At 48.6% G+C, this 16425-nt stretch overlaps 5 protein-coding genes across 5 annotated transcripts; 3 read left to right on the forward strand and 2 right to left on the reverse strand.

Annotated features, from left to right (window-relative positions):
- Nucleotides 1-408: 408 nt before the first annotated feature.
- On the reverse strand, nucleotides 409-1152 carry GIQ15_02217 (uncharacterized protein; the record flags this gene model as incomplete). The annotated part of the gene is made up of 1 exon (XM_033549634.1): nucleotides 409-1152. The coding sequence occupies one exon, from the start codon at nucleotides 1150-1152 to the stop codon at nucleotides 409-411; it is 744 nt and encodes a 247-aa protein (XP_033406795.1).
- A 612-nt stretch (nucleotides 1153-1764) lies between these two features.
- Nucleotides 1765-3060, forward strand: GIQ15_02218 (uncharacterized protein; the record flags this gene model as incomplete). The annotated part of the gene is made up of 1 exon (XM_033549635.1): nucleotides 1765-3060. The coding sequence occupies one exon, from the start codon at nucleotides 1765-1767 to the stop codon at nucleotides 3058-3060; it is 1296 nt and encodes a 431-aa protein (XP_033406796.1).
- Nucleotides 3061-4080: 1020 nt separating this feature from the next.
- On the forward strand, nucleotides 4081-5013 carry GIQ15_02219 (uncharacterized protein; the record flags this gene model as incomplete). Its single annotated transcript, XM_033549636.1, has 1 exon — nucleotides 4081-5013. One exon carries the CDS (start codon nucleotides 4081-4083, stop codon nucleotides 5011-5013), a length of 933 nt encoding a protein of 310 aa, XP_033406797.1.
- Nucleotides 5014-6292: 1279 nt separating this feature from the next.
- GIQ15_02220 (PHO85 cyclin-1) lies at nucleotides 6293-7492 on the reverse strand (the record flags this gene model as incomplete). Its single annotated transcript, XM_033549637.1, has 1 exon — nucleotides 6293-7492. One exon carries the CDS (start codon nucleotides 7490-7492, stop codon nucleotides 6293-6295), a length of 1200 nt encoding a protein of 399 aa, XP_033406798.1.
- A 6775-nt stretch (nucleotides 7493-14267) lies between these two features.
- On the forward strand, nucleotides 14268-15581 carry GIQ15_02221 (uncharacterized protein; the record flags this gene model as incomplete). The annotated part of the gene is made up of 3 exons (XM_033549638.1): nucleotides 14268-14677; nucleotides 14784-15102; nucleotides 15171-15581. The coding sequence occupies 3 exons, from the start codon at nucleotides 14268-14270 to the stop codon at nucleotides 15579-15581; spliced, it is 1140 nt and encodes a 379-aa protein (XP_033406799.1).
- Between the last annotated feature and the right edge of the window lie 844 nt (nucleotides 15582-16425).

Consider the following 16425-nt stretch of genomic DNA (forward strand, 5'->3'; position numbering starts at 1 on the left):
CTGGATTTGCAACTGTTGCGACGAACTTCATTCCAATATAGTCCGGCGCCTAGAGGCTTGGGTAATGATCAAGCGAGGCTACCAAAGTCTTCTTTCTCCTAAATGCTGCAGGCCGGCATCTGGCGCTCTAGTAGTTTAGAATAGATACCAAAAGTTTAGAAATTTATTCACACAACGCTTCTAAATATCAATATCCTTCTTAGTATAGAGTTTTATTGCTCCATGCTTGTGAATGTTTTATTTCTTCTATCGAATAACCCATTTATTAACGCCAGGACTCCGCTCATGCACCTGGTACCTTATGTTTGAAAGTAAATTCATTGAATATTCTTCATAACAGGAATCATAAATCTAAGCTTCATCATACAATGCAATGCGCCATCAACGGCGTAGGGGTTGACTATCCGCTCAATAATAATCGTACCTCCGCTGTGCCCTCCTTCTTCTTTCCTTCTCAAACAGGGCAATCCCAGTTATCAAAATCATAACATCAAGTCGTTCCCCTGCAAACGCATATTCATCGGTATCGAATACTTCAATCTTCCCCTTCTTGTTCATGCTCTTTAACCCGTTGTTTGCAATAACCGCAACAATCTTACCCGTCTCCTCATCGACCAGCTTATAATTGCATGCGCTTAGCTTGGATGGCTTAGAAGATTCCACCCCCATAGAATGAGTTCTCTTCCAGACGAACGCGCGGCGTCCGAGTCCTGCTCCCGTTTGCTGATCTTGCATGAGAAGGTCCAATTCGAATCTATATGTTGAATGGTCTCGGCTTTGCCTAGTCATGTCTTCCCACGCCATATCTTCGGTGCTTGTGCTAACATGGTCGATTTTGAAAACGTCATTACTTATATAATCGTTACATCTCTTCTTGCTCTTGGTTGTTAACCCGATTTTCGAGCAGGTTGAAAATAGGACGAATTTGCAAACGGCGGCCACCGGGCCTTTCCTATCTTCGCCTAGATGTAGGCTTAGGTCAGGGGTGCCGGGAGTGAAATAGGAGTTATCGACATGGTAGAGGGGCCGTTTCTGGGAGTCTGATATCCTGTAATGTATCGGGAAGGAATTGTAGATGTGGAATATGCGGGAGGAAGTCGATGACTGCAATGATGATGAAGGTTGAGATGCTGGAGACATCGGCCACGACATAATTGCTGAGTATTGGTCTGGGAGATAGGAAAATGTGCGAAAGGCGCAGTATTAACTGATATTTCCGAAGTTAATAACTGCTGGAACCATGAATCGCCCTCACTCTTTTATATCTTTTCTGTCCAGGCCCATCGCTCCATCTCCATCTCCATCTCCACACCCTCCACACCAAGGTACAGCCGCCGAACCACAGAGATGGGACGTTTTTCAGGGCTAAGTTTAAATCAGCCTTGGCCACGAGGAATACGAGGAGATGCCAGATAGGGAGAAGGCTCGGAACACTCACCGGAGGGAGGGATGGCATCTCATCGTATTCCGCTCAGCTTGTTTCCGTGGTGGATGGTGGTTCTTATGAGGATAACTAGCCTTGGACGGCACAAGAACTCAGCCATGTTGGCCGTGTGCTCGCCAGCGAAGGCTATGGCTAAAGGATACCCTCCCAGCGAACCTGTGGCCTCCCTATGGATGGATATATCGAACAGCCTGAGAAAGTCTTCCGTGGCGCGGTTGTACAGCCAAAGCTACTTAGTCACCATGACGTCCGTCTGGTTCATCTTCATCGACTGAGCATGGAGAATTCTGCTTCTCAAAGTGCGTCTACACTGACACAAGATGCCGTTAACAGTTCTCAATGGCCCTGATGTTCGGTCCCTGCTTCTGTCGTTGACCCGGCAAGAGGTCCGGGAAATACAGGATAAGGTGGCCAGCGTGCTACGGGAATATTCCAGAGGAGCTCAAGACGAGTTGGGCCAAGTACAGCAGCATATGGTAATTCGACAACAAGATGGACTAGATTCGATTCTAATGCCCCTACACTCGGGAGGTGATGCAGGGTTTGAGGTGATGAATGTTCTTGAGGGAAGCGGACAACAGAGAAGACAGAGTCAACCGGCGTCAATACCCTCCCCAAGGAGGACTTCAAATCCGGGGGATAATCAAGGATCGATCGCATCTGTGCCACCGGAAATAGAGAGCTCTCCCTCTGTGCCCTCACAGAGAACGATAGAAGAGCATCCTTCCACGGCTAATTTCGACAAGACCGCCAACACGGAGAGTGCTCGAGATTTCCGATCTGGCTATCTTACAATATCCGACTCTTTTGGAATGCCAGCCGCCCTAATTAATACGCAAGATGTTATCCCATTTCGCTCCGCCTTATGCTCCTCTCTGGTATTTGCGAGGCGAGAGAAAGTAGAGGCCATCACTATCTTTGGCGCTGGCCGTGTTGCCTTCTGGCACATCCGTCTTGCTCTTCTACTCCGGGGCAGCCAAATCAAAAAAGTCGATATTTTCAACCGTTCGTTTGACCGTGCAAGCAAACTCCTACGTGATATCTACTCGCCTGAACAGATGCAATGGCGATCCGGCGTTAAATTCGCAGCTGTCAGCCCTAGTTTTATAGACTACGATCGAGACTTGAAGCACAGTGTGACAAACGCGGACGTTATATTCTGCTGCACATCCTCGAAGGAGCCACTCTTCCCAGCAGATTATCTGATTATGCCTCCTACAAGCCAGAAGGGCCAACTTATCAGTGCTGTTGGGTCATGCCGGCCAGATACGGCGGAGTTAGATCCCCTTCTTCTCAAGCATGCTACGGAGGGCCACCGGCACTACCGCGGCGGTACGGTCGTGGTGGATACCCTGGATTCTTGTCTCCAGCAGGCAGGAGAATTAGTCCAGGCTGGGCTTGACCCTCTTCGCCTGGTGGAGGTTGGAGAACTTCTCATGGTGAACGATTTCGCTCAGCGTGGCAAATCACCTGATGAGAAGCTTTTGGACTGGATACAGGATGGCGATGTCATATATAAAAGTGTTGGCCTGGGGATGTTAGATCTAGTCCTCGGTAAGGAAATATGGCATCGTGCAATGCAAAAGGGGATTGGTATCACAGTCCCCCAGCTTTAGCAGACGATCTCGCGTTTGAATAAATGCTGGCGAATACCTACATGGCCCTCATCAACGGAAAAACTTCAATCTATTTTAGAATTTTATGATATCCTTCATAGCAACCCCTGACTTGATATGACAAGGCCCGGGCGTCTAATATGCTAATTTTATCACCTTCATATCCGATAGAGATGAACTCCTGGCAACTCATCTCAAATGAACCGAGGATGGAAAGTTTATAGGTGAGCCTCTTGCATCATCACAATCAAACTTTCGACATTGATGTCATCAGATGCCGAAGTCAAAATTGTCTTGAGGCAATATGAATATATAAATGGATGAAGGGTAGAGCAATGCTCTCAAAGGAACCAAGGCGGCGATTCATTGATTTCCCAATGGCATTTATATACGTCCTCCTGCAGGATTGCGATCCTTGAAAGCACCAGTTCCTCGCTTCTTCTTGCAGCAATAGCTCCTCAACTCGAGATTGATTGATTCTTCCTCCCGACGATGGTCTGCACTATCTATCTCCCCGATGGCTATTCTCTTACGGTGACTCCGGTTTTTGGAGGTTTTTCCTTCAAAACCGGTGGCCTTAAACCAGGTACTAGCAGCCTTTTACCCGCAGGCTGGTCAATCGTTATAAATTCTTTACGTGACCCTGACGTTTCCCGCGCGGAGGCAAGTCCTAGTACTGAACTTGAGGATGTACAGCGAAGAGGGCGGGATAACCCGTTTGAATGGGAATCAAGTCGATACTCCAAGCCGACCTTGAATAGTGACTATTTCTTCATATCATCAATTACGCTCACTTCAAGCAAAACTGTCGTGCCAAAGTCCATCTCAACTTGTCAGATTGCGCTGATTCTTTGGTCGACTTTATACTGGTACTTCCATCAAAACGCACCAAATACACGCCTCACGACGAAGAGTTCGGCGATGGTTCCAGAGATTGCACGGCCAAGGGGGGAATGGATAGTGCATGTTCGGCACGAAGGAGTCCTCAAAGGCAGGAACTTATTACTCAAGCTTGAGAGAATGGGATTGGTTACCACCGAGGAATCTATTGTTGGGCTGGAAGACCCTAATCGCCCCCTGATCAAACCGAAGATGTTCGTCAGCCGTAGGAGTTTCTGGCAAATCGATCCACACATTTTCCTATTCTCCCTTGCTCCCGATATGACCCCGAAGCCAACTTCGCCTTCTCGTTCTGGATCTAATTCGCCTTCCCGCGGTGTTAGAAGCCCCAATAACGTGGTGACAGCCGCACCAATTCCCGGCGGCTCATTTTATTCAAGTGGCCATGTACCGTCCTATTTCCCTCCACCGCCAGCCCAATGGGTCCTGCTTGACGGATGGCTCCGGCACCCGATTCGCCAGAAGCCGCCTCGTCAGGGCGAGACGTTTTATATCCGCTACATCCCAAGTCTACAGAAAACGTTATCATTCCGTGTCCCAATCCTAGCTATAAATTCATCAGAAAATAGTGAAGATGCTTTAGGCCGATATCATAGAGCACTATGTATCGGCATTAAGACCCTCGGAAACGACGATGGTACCAGACCCATTTTATCTGAAGGTCCAGGATCAGACCTTGAACTCCTACACAAATGGATGAACAGCTCCAAGGCGAAAGAGATTTGGGACGCATCTGGTCCCCTTCATATCCAAGAGCAATTCCTCAAGGGTCGCCTTACGTCAAGATATCTATTTCCTGCAATAGGCTGTTGGGACGGTAAACCGTTCGGCTATTTCGAAATATTCTGGGTCAAAGAGGGCTCGGTACAGCGGCCCTTACCAATACTTGTCGATGATTTTGATCGCGGCCTTCGTTGTCTAGTTTATGATCACGAAGACAGAAAGCCACATCAAACCCAAGTGTGGCTCAATGCTCTGATCCATTACTGCTTGTTGGCGGACAATCGGACCCAGGCTATCGCAATAGGGCCAAGAGTTGATGACGAGGAGTAAGCAGCGTCCCCGATCTATAAATATTACCCTCCTTTTTTTGCAGGCTATCATATGAGAGGAAAGTAGACCACTGACATATCAAATATAGATACATTTCTAGCCTTATAGCCGCGGGCTTCTATAAGGAGGGCGAATTCACGTTACCGCAGAAACAATGCGCTATCATGAGACTTAAACGAGACAACTGGGAGGCTCCAACCCTGTAATACTATACTCTGTCAATAGAGAATTAATCTCACTAACTTGTAGTTGTGGTAATTATTAAAAAATAGACATTGATTTAGACCTTTAATTTTCGAGTCTACCACTATCGAGTCATTAGGGATAGGGCTGTTTTTGTTTAACCAGACTCGCACACCTGATCATGTCTTCCAGAAGGATGAAATTCTATGGAATCTGACTCGCGGTGGAAGGTATAAGCGATTAATGTTTGGTTGACGATAACTTCCAATCAAATAGTGCAAGTCGTTTTCTCGATACTGGCAAAGATTAACTCTGGGGCAGGTTCGTGTGCTAAATATTCTTCTGTTGCCGTGCTACCAGTGACAAAACCAACACGACTCGCTACTGAAGTAGATACGGAATGCAGTTGACGTAATTCGGCCGCCCTCAACCGCATAATATCATTGCCTAGTCCTGGTAAAGCACTAATTAGCATGCATAAGTCTACAACGACGTGTAAGAACAAGGAAGGGCCTGCAGAACGTAATATATCATCTCAAACCTGGTGGCTGCGTTATAGAACTTCATACGGAGTATTCTTAAAGGGATAAAATGGTTAAGAGTATATTTTGTTGATAAATACTATATATGACTTCGTTTCTCCCAAAATATAACAAATATAACGCCGCTGCCATGCAATCGATTAATCGGATGAGAACATGAAACGAGGACAACCAAAAGCATGAGAGGTCATATCACTTCATGTAATGCAGATCTCCTCTAGTAATCCACCGAAAGTGCAAAGAGAGAGTGATGCTAGGCATGTATGAAAAACAGGGAAAGCGAGTGTTGCTTTAGAGACAGAGGAAAACAAAATGCAAAAACCGCAAAACTCCTTTTAGATGCAAATGTTGTCAGGGTACATTAAAACGCGGGAAAAAAATAAAAACGGAAATTTCTGTGTTCTGTGTTCACGCCAAGGGGGTAACTGGGAGTTTGATAGCGAGTCCAGCTCGAGATATTGTGGTGACTGTGGACTCTGGATGGGGAAAGGGGAAGGAAGGAAGCTAGGTATGACGGACTCTTTCGACAAAGGAAAATATTCTATATTTCAGGCCTATGCCGTGGGGCGGGCCTTGCGCTTCTCCATGTAGGAACCTGCGGCGGATCCGAAGAATCTAGAAATGATACCTCCGGTACCAGCGCCTGCGGTCTTTGCACGCTTTTGTGGCTGCAGTTCGTTTTGGAAGTTAATGGCGTGGCCCTTTGCCTTTGGGCGCATCAGCTGGATGTCCACATAGCTGTACGCCAAGTGAGAGGGAGTTGGGCTGGTGCTGCCGTCGGCTACGGCTACTTCATGGAAAGACGAGGCGGTGCTGATACTGGCAGGGGTTCCTCGAGAACTTGGCGCTAAACTGGATGATCGGGACGACGAGCCGTGGTTGGAGTCGGCATGGCCTAGCGCAGGAAGATCCAAGACGGAAGGCGGGGAGATAGAACGGCCTGATCGCTGCAAGGATTGACGACGTTTATGACGAGCTGTACGATCACCAGAATTGTCCGCGATCGAGCGGGGTGAGTTGTACATGTCACACTGCATGCCGTAGCCGCTTGGAAGACGAGCAGGACTTTGGTCACGAGAAGCCTGGGCCAGAGCTGTGCGCACGGCAAGTTCACGTTCGCGTTCACGCTCCATCTCCATGTCGCATTGGGCTTGGAGATGGCTGCGGATTGGGGCGAGGAATGGCTCGAAGTGGATGAAGAGGTCTTCCACGTTGACACGAGTGTCCCAGTCAAGCAAGTAGAGAAGTTGACGTTCCATCAAGTTGACTTCTGGCAGAGAGAAGCCGAAGCCTTCGTAGCCCTTGACAAGCGTATATCGGGACCAATGCTTGTTCTTTGGGCTAGAGTCGTTGAGGTTTTTGGCAGCTAGGATGAGCGCAGCCAAGAAGATGCGATGAGAAGTGCATCGCATACCCTTAGCAACTGGTGGGAGCTTGTTCTTGAGGCGTGCAAGGAACACAAGAGACGACATGAGAGTAGGAACCTCAACGTGGGATCGGGTAACAAGCGAGAAAATAAACGCCTCCAGCGGTGGCAGCGGCGGAAGATGAGACTCGTCCGCGGGCTTGAGCTCGGGTGACGCTGGTGGTGTGATGGTACCCTGTTGCGCGACAGCGCCTCGAATGGCACGATCTTCACAGCGAATAACCATGGACGACTGTCTGGCGAGGTACGAGATCATCTCGCATGAAACTGGCATGGAGATGAACTCGTTCAGAGCCGCACGGTTGAGAGTAGAGCTTGACTTGGCCATGATGGTAGTAGTTGATGGGTCGTAAGATATGTCTTTGGGGGTGAGAAATCAGTCCGGTCCGGTGAGATGCAGAGAGCAGGTATAGAGTAGTTTGTCGGTGTGTTGAATAAAGATAATGTCGTAGATTAAAGCAGCGTAACTGTCTCTCTAGATCCGACCAGCGGAATAAAACAGACAAAAGAAAAAGGCAACCCGTAGAGAGTCGCGGTGTAAAAAAAAAGGTAGTAAGAAAAGGCGGATCGATGATGTTATTCTGTTGCATTATGTTAGATATGCCGGCGCTCAAAGGATGAATGAGAATGCATGCAAGAAGAAGCGGTATGATCCCCGCCAGCCACAGGGGTAGCTTGGGGGTCAACTGGGGAAACGGAGCGCAAACGTTAAAAGGGTCGGTATTACTTACTCAGAGATCCAGACAGGATATGCGATGTCTGTAGAGCAAGGGAGTCGTTGGCTTATTCAGATATCCAAAAAGTGTAACCGACAGCCGGCGGAGTATTCCAGATACAGCACGAAAAAGATAAATCCAAGGCAAATAATGCAAAAAAAGTGTCTATGGGGGTATGGGGAAATGCGGTCTAATAAATATGATGGGGAAAAAAGAGACTCGTGAGACGTATCAAACGCCTTCTGATGCAATATTAGGTATGGGGGAAAAGATGGAGGGAAAGGTTTAGATGGCGATAGGCATGTGGCTAGTTCCCGTGAAGAACAGTAACCAAGGAGAGAGGTGAAAACGAAAATACAAAGCAGCTTAGTGAAGAGCAGCGATCAGGAGATGAGAGAGAGTGCATAATATATACCACGCAGCCTCCAGGAAAGACAGCATGAACCTTCGAGCAGGAGGCCCCTGGTCCGGCGGTTGCTGATGCGTCAGTGGTCCCGCCCTCGACCTCGAAATAGATGCGTGTGTTGATCCATGATTGGCGGTTAGCTGCCAGAATCCTCTCACGGCCAGTCGTTTGTCATGGGCGACATCAAGACCGGACGTGGATGAACCTCTTGCATTCGAGCATACGCGCTCACATCTGCGATTATGTTACAAGGGCCCCTGACAAGAATAGCAGCATCTTCGTCTTCAGTACGCGCCGGGGGGCCCGCAGCCGGCCAAGGAAAGCCAAACAAGGCGGCCATATCCATGTTTTAGTGCACCTGAGGGCGCCAGTCTGATATGCAGGCCTTGCGGGAGAGATCATTCGTCGACCGTCAGCCCAGGAGGACAGATGCAGGCCCAATCATAGCGTCGGATGGGCGGGCGTCAAGTGTTTCATGCAACGTTTGAGACCATGATTTTCTTTTTTTCTCCGTCTACTCCACTGTATCTCTTCGTAGCCTTAATGCCTTGATGCGGTGGTTGGGAGATGGTTTCTTCCCTTCTGCTGCTTGCTGTAGAACCGGCTGGATATCCATGCCAGAGTCCACCAGAGTCCGCCAGAGTCCACGACAGAGTCCGCCAGAGTCCACGACAGAGTCCGCCAGAGTCACGACAAGGAGTCTGTATAACTAACTCGGACGGAGTAAACTGCTATGCTCCGGGATTCCTCCATCAGGCGTCAACCCAGTGTGACTATTTTGACTTTCGTAAAATTCCGTTCTCGTCCGTTCTCTCTGGCTGTCTGTATCCCTGCCAGGACGAGCAGCCAATACCCTGGCATACGTCTGTTTGTGTCCTTCATTCTGCGACAGCAACGCTCCACTGCGACAGTCCGACACGGGGGAAAAGGCCGGTGTGGTTGGTGGCATGCATGGAAGATTTACTGATGCAATCTGAGCATCGGGCATGAACCAACACGCTCACGCTCGCACTCTTGTAAAGGAGACGGGCGACGTGGACGTGGCCGAGTCGAGAGAATCCTCGTCCTCGCGCCGTGTTTTATCATGTGTTTCATCACGGGTCTCGCCCGTCCTGTTGCGTTGTTGCGTTGTTGCTTCTCTCCTGACGTTGGCTTGTCATGGGAGCGAGATGCGTGATTGATGGAGGAGGAGGCCGAGTTGGTCGCTTTCTCCAGCCTTGCATGCAGACATAATCGTAGATGCTCGTCTATTACTCACGGCATATAATCACTTTAGAAGCTGCATACAATCGCTTTAGAAGACCTCTTCGACCCTTGTGAGCTGCGGTTTCTACTGATTACCTGCGATGACCAAATTTGGGGCTATACCGGAACATTGTTACTCACCTACCAACAACGCCGAACCCCCCAGACTTAGTAATCGTCAACAGGCCAAAAGAGAACAAGCGAGGGCGATTTATTATTATCTTCCTTAACTGTTGGGTCTGGGATGTCGGATTGTCGGATGCCCTGACCGGATCGCCGCTTGGAAAATTGTTCCTTCAGCGAATTCTAGTTCCGCCTGGGCGCTAAACAGAAATAGAACAAATTTCATGCATCCTCGCGCCCATGCCAATATAACATGCGATATAACAGTTTCCAGATCCCAGGAGGACCACCTATTGGCCTGTTTCAGTGCCCTATTCATATATCTATCGGGGAGGATGCTTTCAAACTCTGACTGTCGAACTCCGTATATGGGTTTCTCTTGCCGCCCGTGTTTCTTTGAAGGGTCCAGGACCCAACATGGCAACATGATTTATTCTTATCCCAAGAGTTGCATGCATGGGCAACGGATTTGGATTTGGATTTGTTTCTTCAGGAAGGGAGCCTAGGGGTTAAAAATAGGCTCGACCGGTCCAACTCTTTGCACAAAAGAGCCGTTTACACTGCAGCGTTGAGTGTTGTAGATGCCGTGGTGGTATCTCTACACTGGTCATTTCCCTGATCGGTTACCTTGTCAGTCTCTGGTCTCAATTATCTTGATGGATCCGTCAAATATCCAAGTCGGTCCGTGCCAGGTTCTTGCATCCTAAATTACATAGGGGTTCTGATGTTGGGATGTCCGTCGTGTGGAATCTCAAATTTGAGTCTTTGACTGCCACCAGTAACAGTTTGTTGGAAGCCGACATAATCTTCATCTCCGCAGGCGAGACAGAGCCCGATCACCAAGCCTATCGTCGCCGGTATTCTCAACTATGGTGATTGGCAGTGGGCCAAGATGATAACCTGGACGTCCTCAGCAGTGGCACCCTGATTAAACTTGCGATAGGCCGTGATAAACCAATATTACCGCCATGGACCTGATGATGCTAACCCAAATATAATACTTCCAAGATGACCGAATATCGGTGACAGCCTTCTGTCCTGCCCTTCAAGCAGAAATATCTCAACCGGAAGACTATGCAGTTTCGTGGAACGTACCCCTGATAATCCTTGAAATGTCCAACGCTCAAATGCACAACGGTGAACCGCCCAGGCGTTTTGCTGTCTTACGTGTTCTCGCACTTGCGATGTTTATATTCCCCGACTGCGATCATATCCGCGGTCCATCTATGATTCGAGAAAAGGCCAGAAGACGGTGACCTTGCTCGTGCCTCCACAGCAGCCCAACCTTTCCGTCTGGGGGTCACACCTGCAGCATCCGCTCACTCTAGGTAGATGATCTCCTAGGCATATTCTCCGTACAGCACACTAGTTTGCTAGGAGCTAGACGCTTCTTGCAGCGACGATGCAGAAGGCCTACATACATGTCTGTGGACTACTTTATTCCTAATATTTTACTCTTCTAGGAACCGTTAGTGTGGCTTTTGTGGTGAACTCTCGTTCGCGGGAACTAACTTATCTCAGTCACCATCGTCGTTCTATGATGCTGTGTTACTCTGGATATGGTGATCTACCTCGCGCCCGTCCTTGCATACGGGTTAATCATTCTTTTTTACTTGCAACTCCAGATAATGGAACGCGTGTGACTGCGAATATGCTCCGTGTTGTCTATCACAATTTAATAAAGTCAATAGCTAAAGCTAACACGATGTACAGAGTACATAGGTCCTATGAGAAAGCCGTTTGGGGAATGAACACCCGATCAGAGAACTTTCTTCCATGATGTTTCTCTGGCTGGGAATATCTGCGCTCGACGAGGGTAATCCGAGCGTCATTGACGTATATTGATAACACGACCGAGGCGTTACGGCTGGATGACCTTGAAATGGTTATCACGCCTACATACCTATTCCCTGAAACTAAGGTCGATCATGCAGGCAGGTATTAATATCACAACCAAACAAATCGTTAAGATGGTACAAGCACTTGACCTGGCGTCTCGGAATATTAACCAAACCAGATCTCATGGATAGGGAAGCGGAGATGCTCGCAGTCGAGATTGTTAGCGGGAAAGAACCAGGGAATAGGATACATCGGAGTGTCATGCGTAACCTGGGGTAGGAAATATTTACTCAATTACAATAACTCTGGGTCGGCTTTTGAAAACAAAAAATAAAATAAAAAAATGGTTTCCTTGGGATACTTCGGAAAAATAACGAGTTGGCGTTGCCAATAGCCATGGATCGTCTCGTGGCTGGTGCCAAAACGAAGATGCCAGGGTTCAGTGGACGCAAAGACGGCGCCACACGACGTGACCAAGTGCACCGGCAAGCCACGGCCAAGGGTTTGCCTTGGGTGCTTAAACGAAGCCGGAACACCGATCGTGCTCCCGCGGCGGAGCTAGACGAAGTAGATGCTTCTATACGGACTTCGCCCTCCCGATCGGAGGAGACTATGCGGAGAATGGTCGCAGCAAGCGACGCCTGCACGAACTCTCTTTGTGACATCCTCTTTTTTCCCAGGGTAGGCTCTGGACGAGGTACCAAACATGCCATGGAAGCGGCTCAAAGGGATATTCATGTCAAAGCTGAGAGATCATTGCAGAAGATAGACGGCTGCAAGCCTCAATGCCTTGAAATCGCATGGCACTCAACGTGATAGTGTGGAGAAACAGCAAACATTCTTCACTAAGTCGTTTCAAAGGTGGTACAAAGGTGGTACATAGTTTGTGGTGATCACCAACTATGTGATGTTCAGTCTTCTTGACCACACGCCACAGTCGTAAGGGGCGATGTGTTTCGTGGTCGACCGTCCCAAGGCGATAGTTAAGGCGCTGATTGGCTTTCTCCCCGAGCACTTTTCTTATTCGATGAAAGTAGATCGGCAAGAGAAGTAGCGGCGAAAGATGCACCTCTGCCGGTCTCACTAGAAAATATGAACATTCTACTCCGTATGCGGCACGGAGTTGGCAACTACCCTGGGGCGAAAAAAGGAATGGACCAAGGGGAAAAGAGGTCAAAGAGCAGGAACAGAATGTCGAGAAAATGTTTGTCTGCGCACGTACTCCGTATTCCACGTTCCTGCGTGTTAGAGGAAACAGGCGTTCGGCTGGATTGTCTAGTAGACTATATTCTGTACATGTTATTGCCATATATCGAGCACTCCGTAAGAGTACCCATATCATAGACATGAATGTGCTGTTTACTCTGGTCAGGTGGCCGGCTTAGCACTCCGTACGTATCCTCATACTAGTTTATATCATTTAGCCTCATGGCATGAACTTGGCATCTTATCCCAGGAGATCACTAAAGCAACCACTCTCTCGGCTACGGAGGCGACAAGCTAACTGTGACGGTTTCCGCCTCAGCTTTCGTTTAAAAAAAAGAATTATCACCTCCCAAGGAACCGAAGAACGTTCTACGTTGGTCAGAACGCGTCACGAGAGACTGGCTACCCCTTTTTCCTTGAATGCCTTAAAGGCGCTGCCCTAGAGATAGTGCAGCCATGTTTTCGGGGAAATACTGGCCTGATGCCAAATTGTCATAGCTTCTGCACGCCATTTGGTCCCTCGACAAGGAAAGGAAACAATAGTTCTCGCATAGAAGCGAGTATGGTACGCAATACTCCGTACGCTCCTTTTGAACCCCACCAGACAGCGGTACTATCGGCAGTGCCTGCGTGGCAGTGGAGAGCACTACTTTTCAGGGTCCTATCGGGCGGCTGAATTCTTCTTCGCGTGAAGCTCTATCCACTGCCCGTGTGATCCGAGATATCAGAGTCGCTAAGCTAAGCTGCACTGTCCGATTTGAGGTAGACGCCTACTACTCGCCTGATGAGACTAGGTTAGCAAGTGAAGGAAGAACGAGCTTCCTGTGGTAAGTCGGCTTTTCTACGTATGGAGTCTTGGAGTACGGAGGAGACGGAGCACTGGCATGCCCAAAACGCAACCACCATCATATACTCCGTACTGCACGCCAATTTCAGTCCTCCAGGCTGGATCTTCAAACTGTCAACCTTAACACGTTTCTGCGAATCCTGCGTGGGGTACCTTGCACATCTGATCTATTGAAGATCGCCACGATTATATGTGCTGGCTGCGGTTGCAGTGGCTGGCAGGTTGGCCTAACGGTCGCAGAGATGTGCGGAATTGAAAAAAAGAACGCCAGCCAGCCTGAAACCGTGTTCGAGGGGAAGAGTTGTAAATCATCCTGACGCTAAGGCTGCCTCCTTTGACGCTACTCCTGCATACCGATCTCCTGCGCTCTGACTCCCAAACATTTCCACGACTCAGAGCCGCTATCTGGGCGAAGTCATGTATCACTTCACAGTCCGGTGTTTATTGGTGTCGTAGATCGACTCGTGTTGCAGTTCGAGATCTCGTATAGTAGTTCGAGATCTCGTGCTATCTCTTGCTCCTCTGATGCATACATATACCCAGTAGCGTCCGCTGTCATGCAATGAGATTACGTTCCTCCTCCTCCTTCCCCTCCAAATCCGTCAGACGAGTGCTAGACTGGCACAGCAATATGCAGCTCCCTCCAGCCTCAGTGTTGGCTTCGTGGCCGAAGCCCAACTACAAAAATCCACCAGAAGTTCACGGGCCAGCCATAATAATAATGACAGCAATCTTTATGCCCTTGATGCTGTCGATTATCGGAATACGAATATTCACCCGCGTTCGGATCTTACGGAGTTTTGGCTGGGACGATATTTTCATTATTGCAGCTGCGGTTCCTACCCTTGGATGTGGAATCATCACCACCACTGCCGCCATTACCTTGGGCTGGAATCGCCATATCTACGATGTTCCGTTCTCGCAGCTTATCTTGGGATTAAAATTGACGATGCTGTTGGAGTGCCTCTTTGCAACTGGTTGCACCCTCACCAAGCTCTCACTGCTATTCTTTACCCGGAAGATCATGAAGGGCAGCGGGACCCCATTTCTGCAATGGCTTGTCATCGCGAATATTTGGATTGTCGGTATAGAACTGATCATCTTTCTCTTGGTGGTTATTTTTACTTGCCGGTACGTTATGTCCATCTTCCAGGTTTCCATATATATATATATATATATCATCTTGCACAAGCACTCCCGCTCGATCCAAGTCACTTTACTAATGCATTTTGTTTAGACCTGTCTCGCTTTACTGGACTCTGTCGTCTTTTCCTCAAGAGTGTATCAATGAAAGTGCACATCTACTCGCCAGTGGAGCAATTAACACCGCCACTGATATCGCCGTTATTATCCTGCCAATTCCTAGCGTTTTATCGCTTAGCTTACCTACCCGGCAACGCGTTGTTCTTGTCCTCCTTTTCGGCGCTGGATTTGGAGTCTGCATCGCCGGTGGGGTACGTGCCTATTATACCTATCGACTGAATATCGCGTACGACAAGACATGGGAAGCCTACTACCTCTGGATCTCTGGCACGGTCGAGCTCTACGTCGGTGTCGTAAGTATTCACCAAAACCCTCGCCGAGTGGCACATATATATAAAAGGTTAAAACTAACACCCTCCAGATTGGGGCCTCACTGGCATCGCTCAGGCCCTTCTTCGCACGATACTTCCCAACAATCTTCGGCAACCAGCGCGAGCGGCGCTCTTATGCATTCTCAACCTCAATGGCACGACGTTATGGCTTCCGCCGCTCAAACCGCGGTAAGCCAAAGCCTCAGAAGCCGAAAGAAATCAGTCAGGCCACTACAATAACTATGAATGGTGACTTCGACTTCACCGACCTTGGTACCTACAAGAGCGAGATAGGGAGAGAGGAGAGGGAAGAGAGGGGGGATGTGGAAGAGGCCGGGGGGAGAGGACAGAGAGGGCATAGAGAGAGCCGCGAAATAGGGGCCCTGCCACCTATACCGTCCACGTTCGCAGGATTTCCAGGGGATCGAGATGGATCCGAAGTCAGTTTTCATTCTGCATAAACGGCGTCTGAGTTGGGTTTCAAGACAAAGGCGAAATAATGGGGTTAATGGGTATCAGGCGTTTGGCATGAGGCTGCTTCTATAAACGAATTTTTTTGTAATAATATAATGACGGACAAGACCATATAGTCACTTCCTAATCAAGCATGCAAATGAGCACGGTCTAATAGATCCACTTGGTTGACAGGCATATCAACGAGGTTACCCCTCGACGGTGACGTTGGATCTGTACAATGTTTCTTCTTTGATCCTTGGATGTTTTAAAGATGTAGTTCAGGCCATGGCGCGCTTTACCCAAATAAGAAGGCCTTGTCGACGAATGGGACTTTGTATTACGTAATACACGATCTGGCTGTGCGGCGGATACAGAGTAAATATATATCATTTCACACGATATGAACAAGAGTACTTCATCTATTCTAGTTTCCTATCTCTGCCATTGTTGTACGGAATAGCGGATGCTTCGTGGAACCAAAGCAGCATCCGTACCTCACAGCGCTTTCCAGCTACGGAGTTCAGGATGCATATCGGCACCACTATGAAACATTCCCTCCACATCCCTGTCGCTCATTTTCATACACCTACGGCCATAACACAAGATGTAGCAAGTCAAGATTTGACCTCGTTGAATGTTTTCTGACCTCATTAAATGTGGAAATCCTGATCAAGTATGGGAAGATTCCGGGTGACACATCATATTTCTCGAGCCATGAGAAACGAGCCCCAACTGATGAATGCGCACTGCCTGGTCCTTCATCTAATGTATGCCCTAATGCACCTGGGCCTTGGACGGCATATCGTACGTGTCCATCCCGGTGGATGTCATGGTGGTGATGAGGAAACA

The sequence above is a fragment of the Arthroderma uncinatum genome, assembly GCF_011692745.1.
Source record: "Arthroderma uncinatum strain CBS 119779 chromosome Unknown scaffold2, whole genome shotgun sequence".
Lineage (NCBI taxonomy): Eukaryota > Fungi > Ascomycota > Eurotiomycetes > Onygenales > Arthrodermataceae > Arthroderma > Arthroderma uncinatum.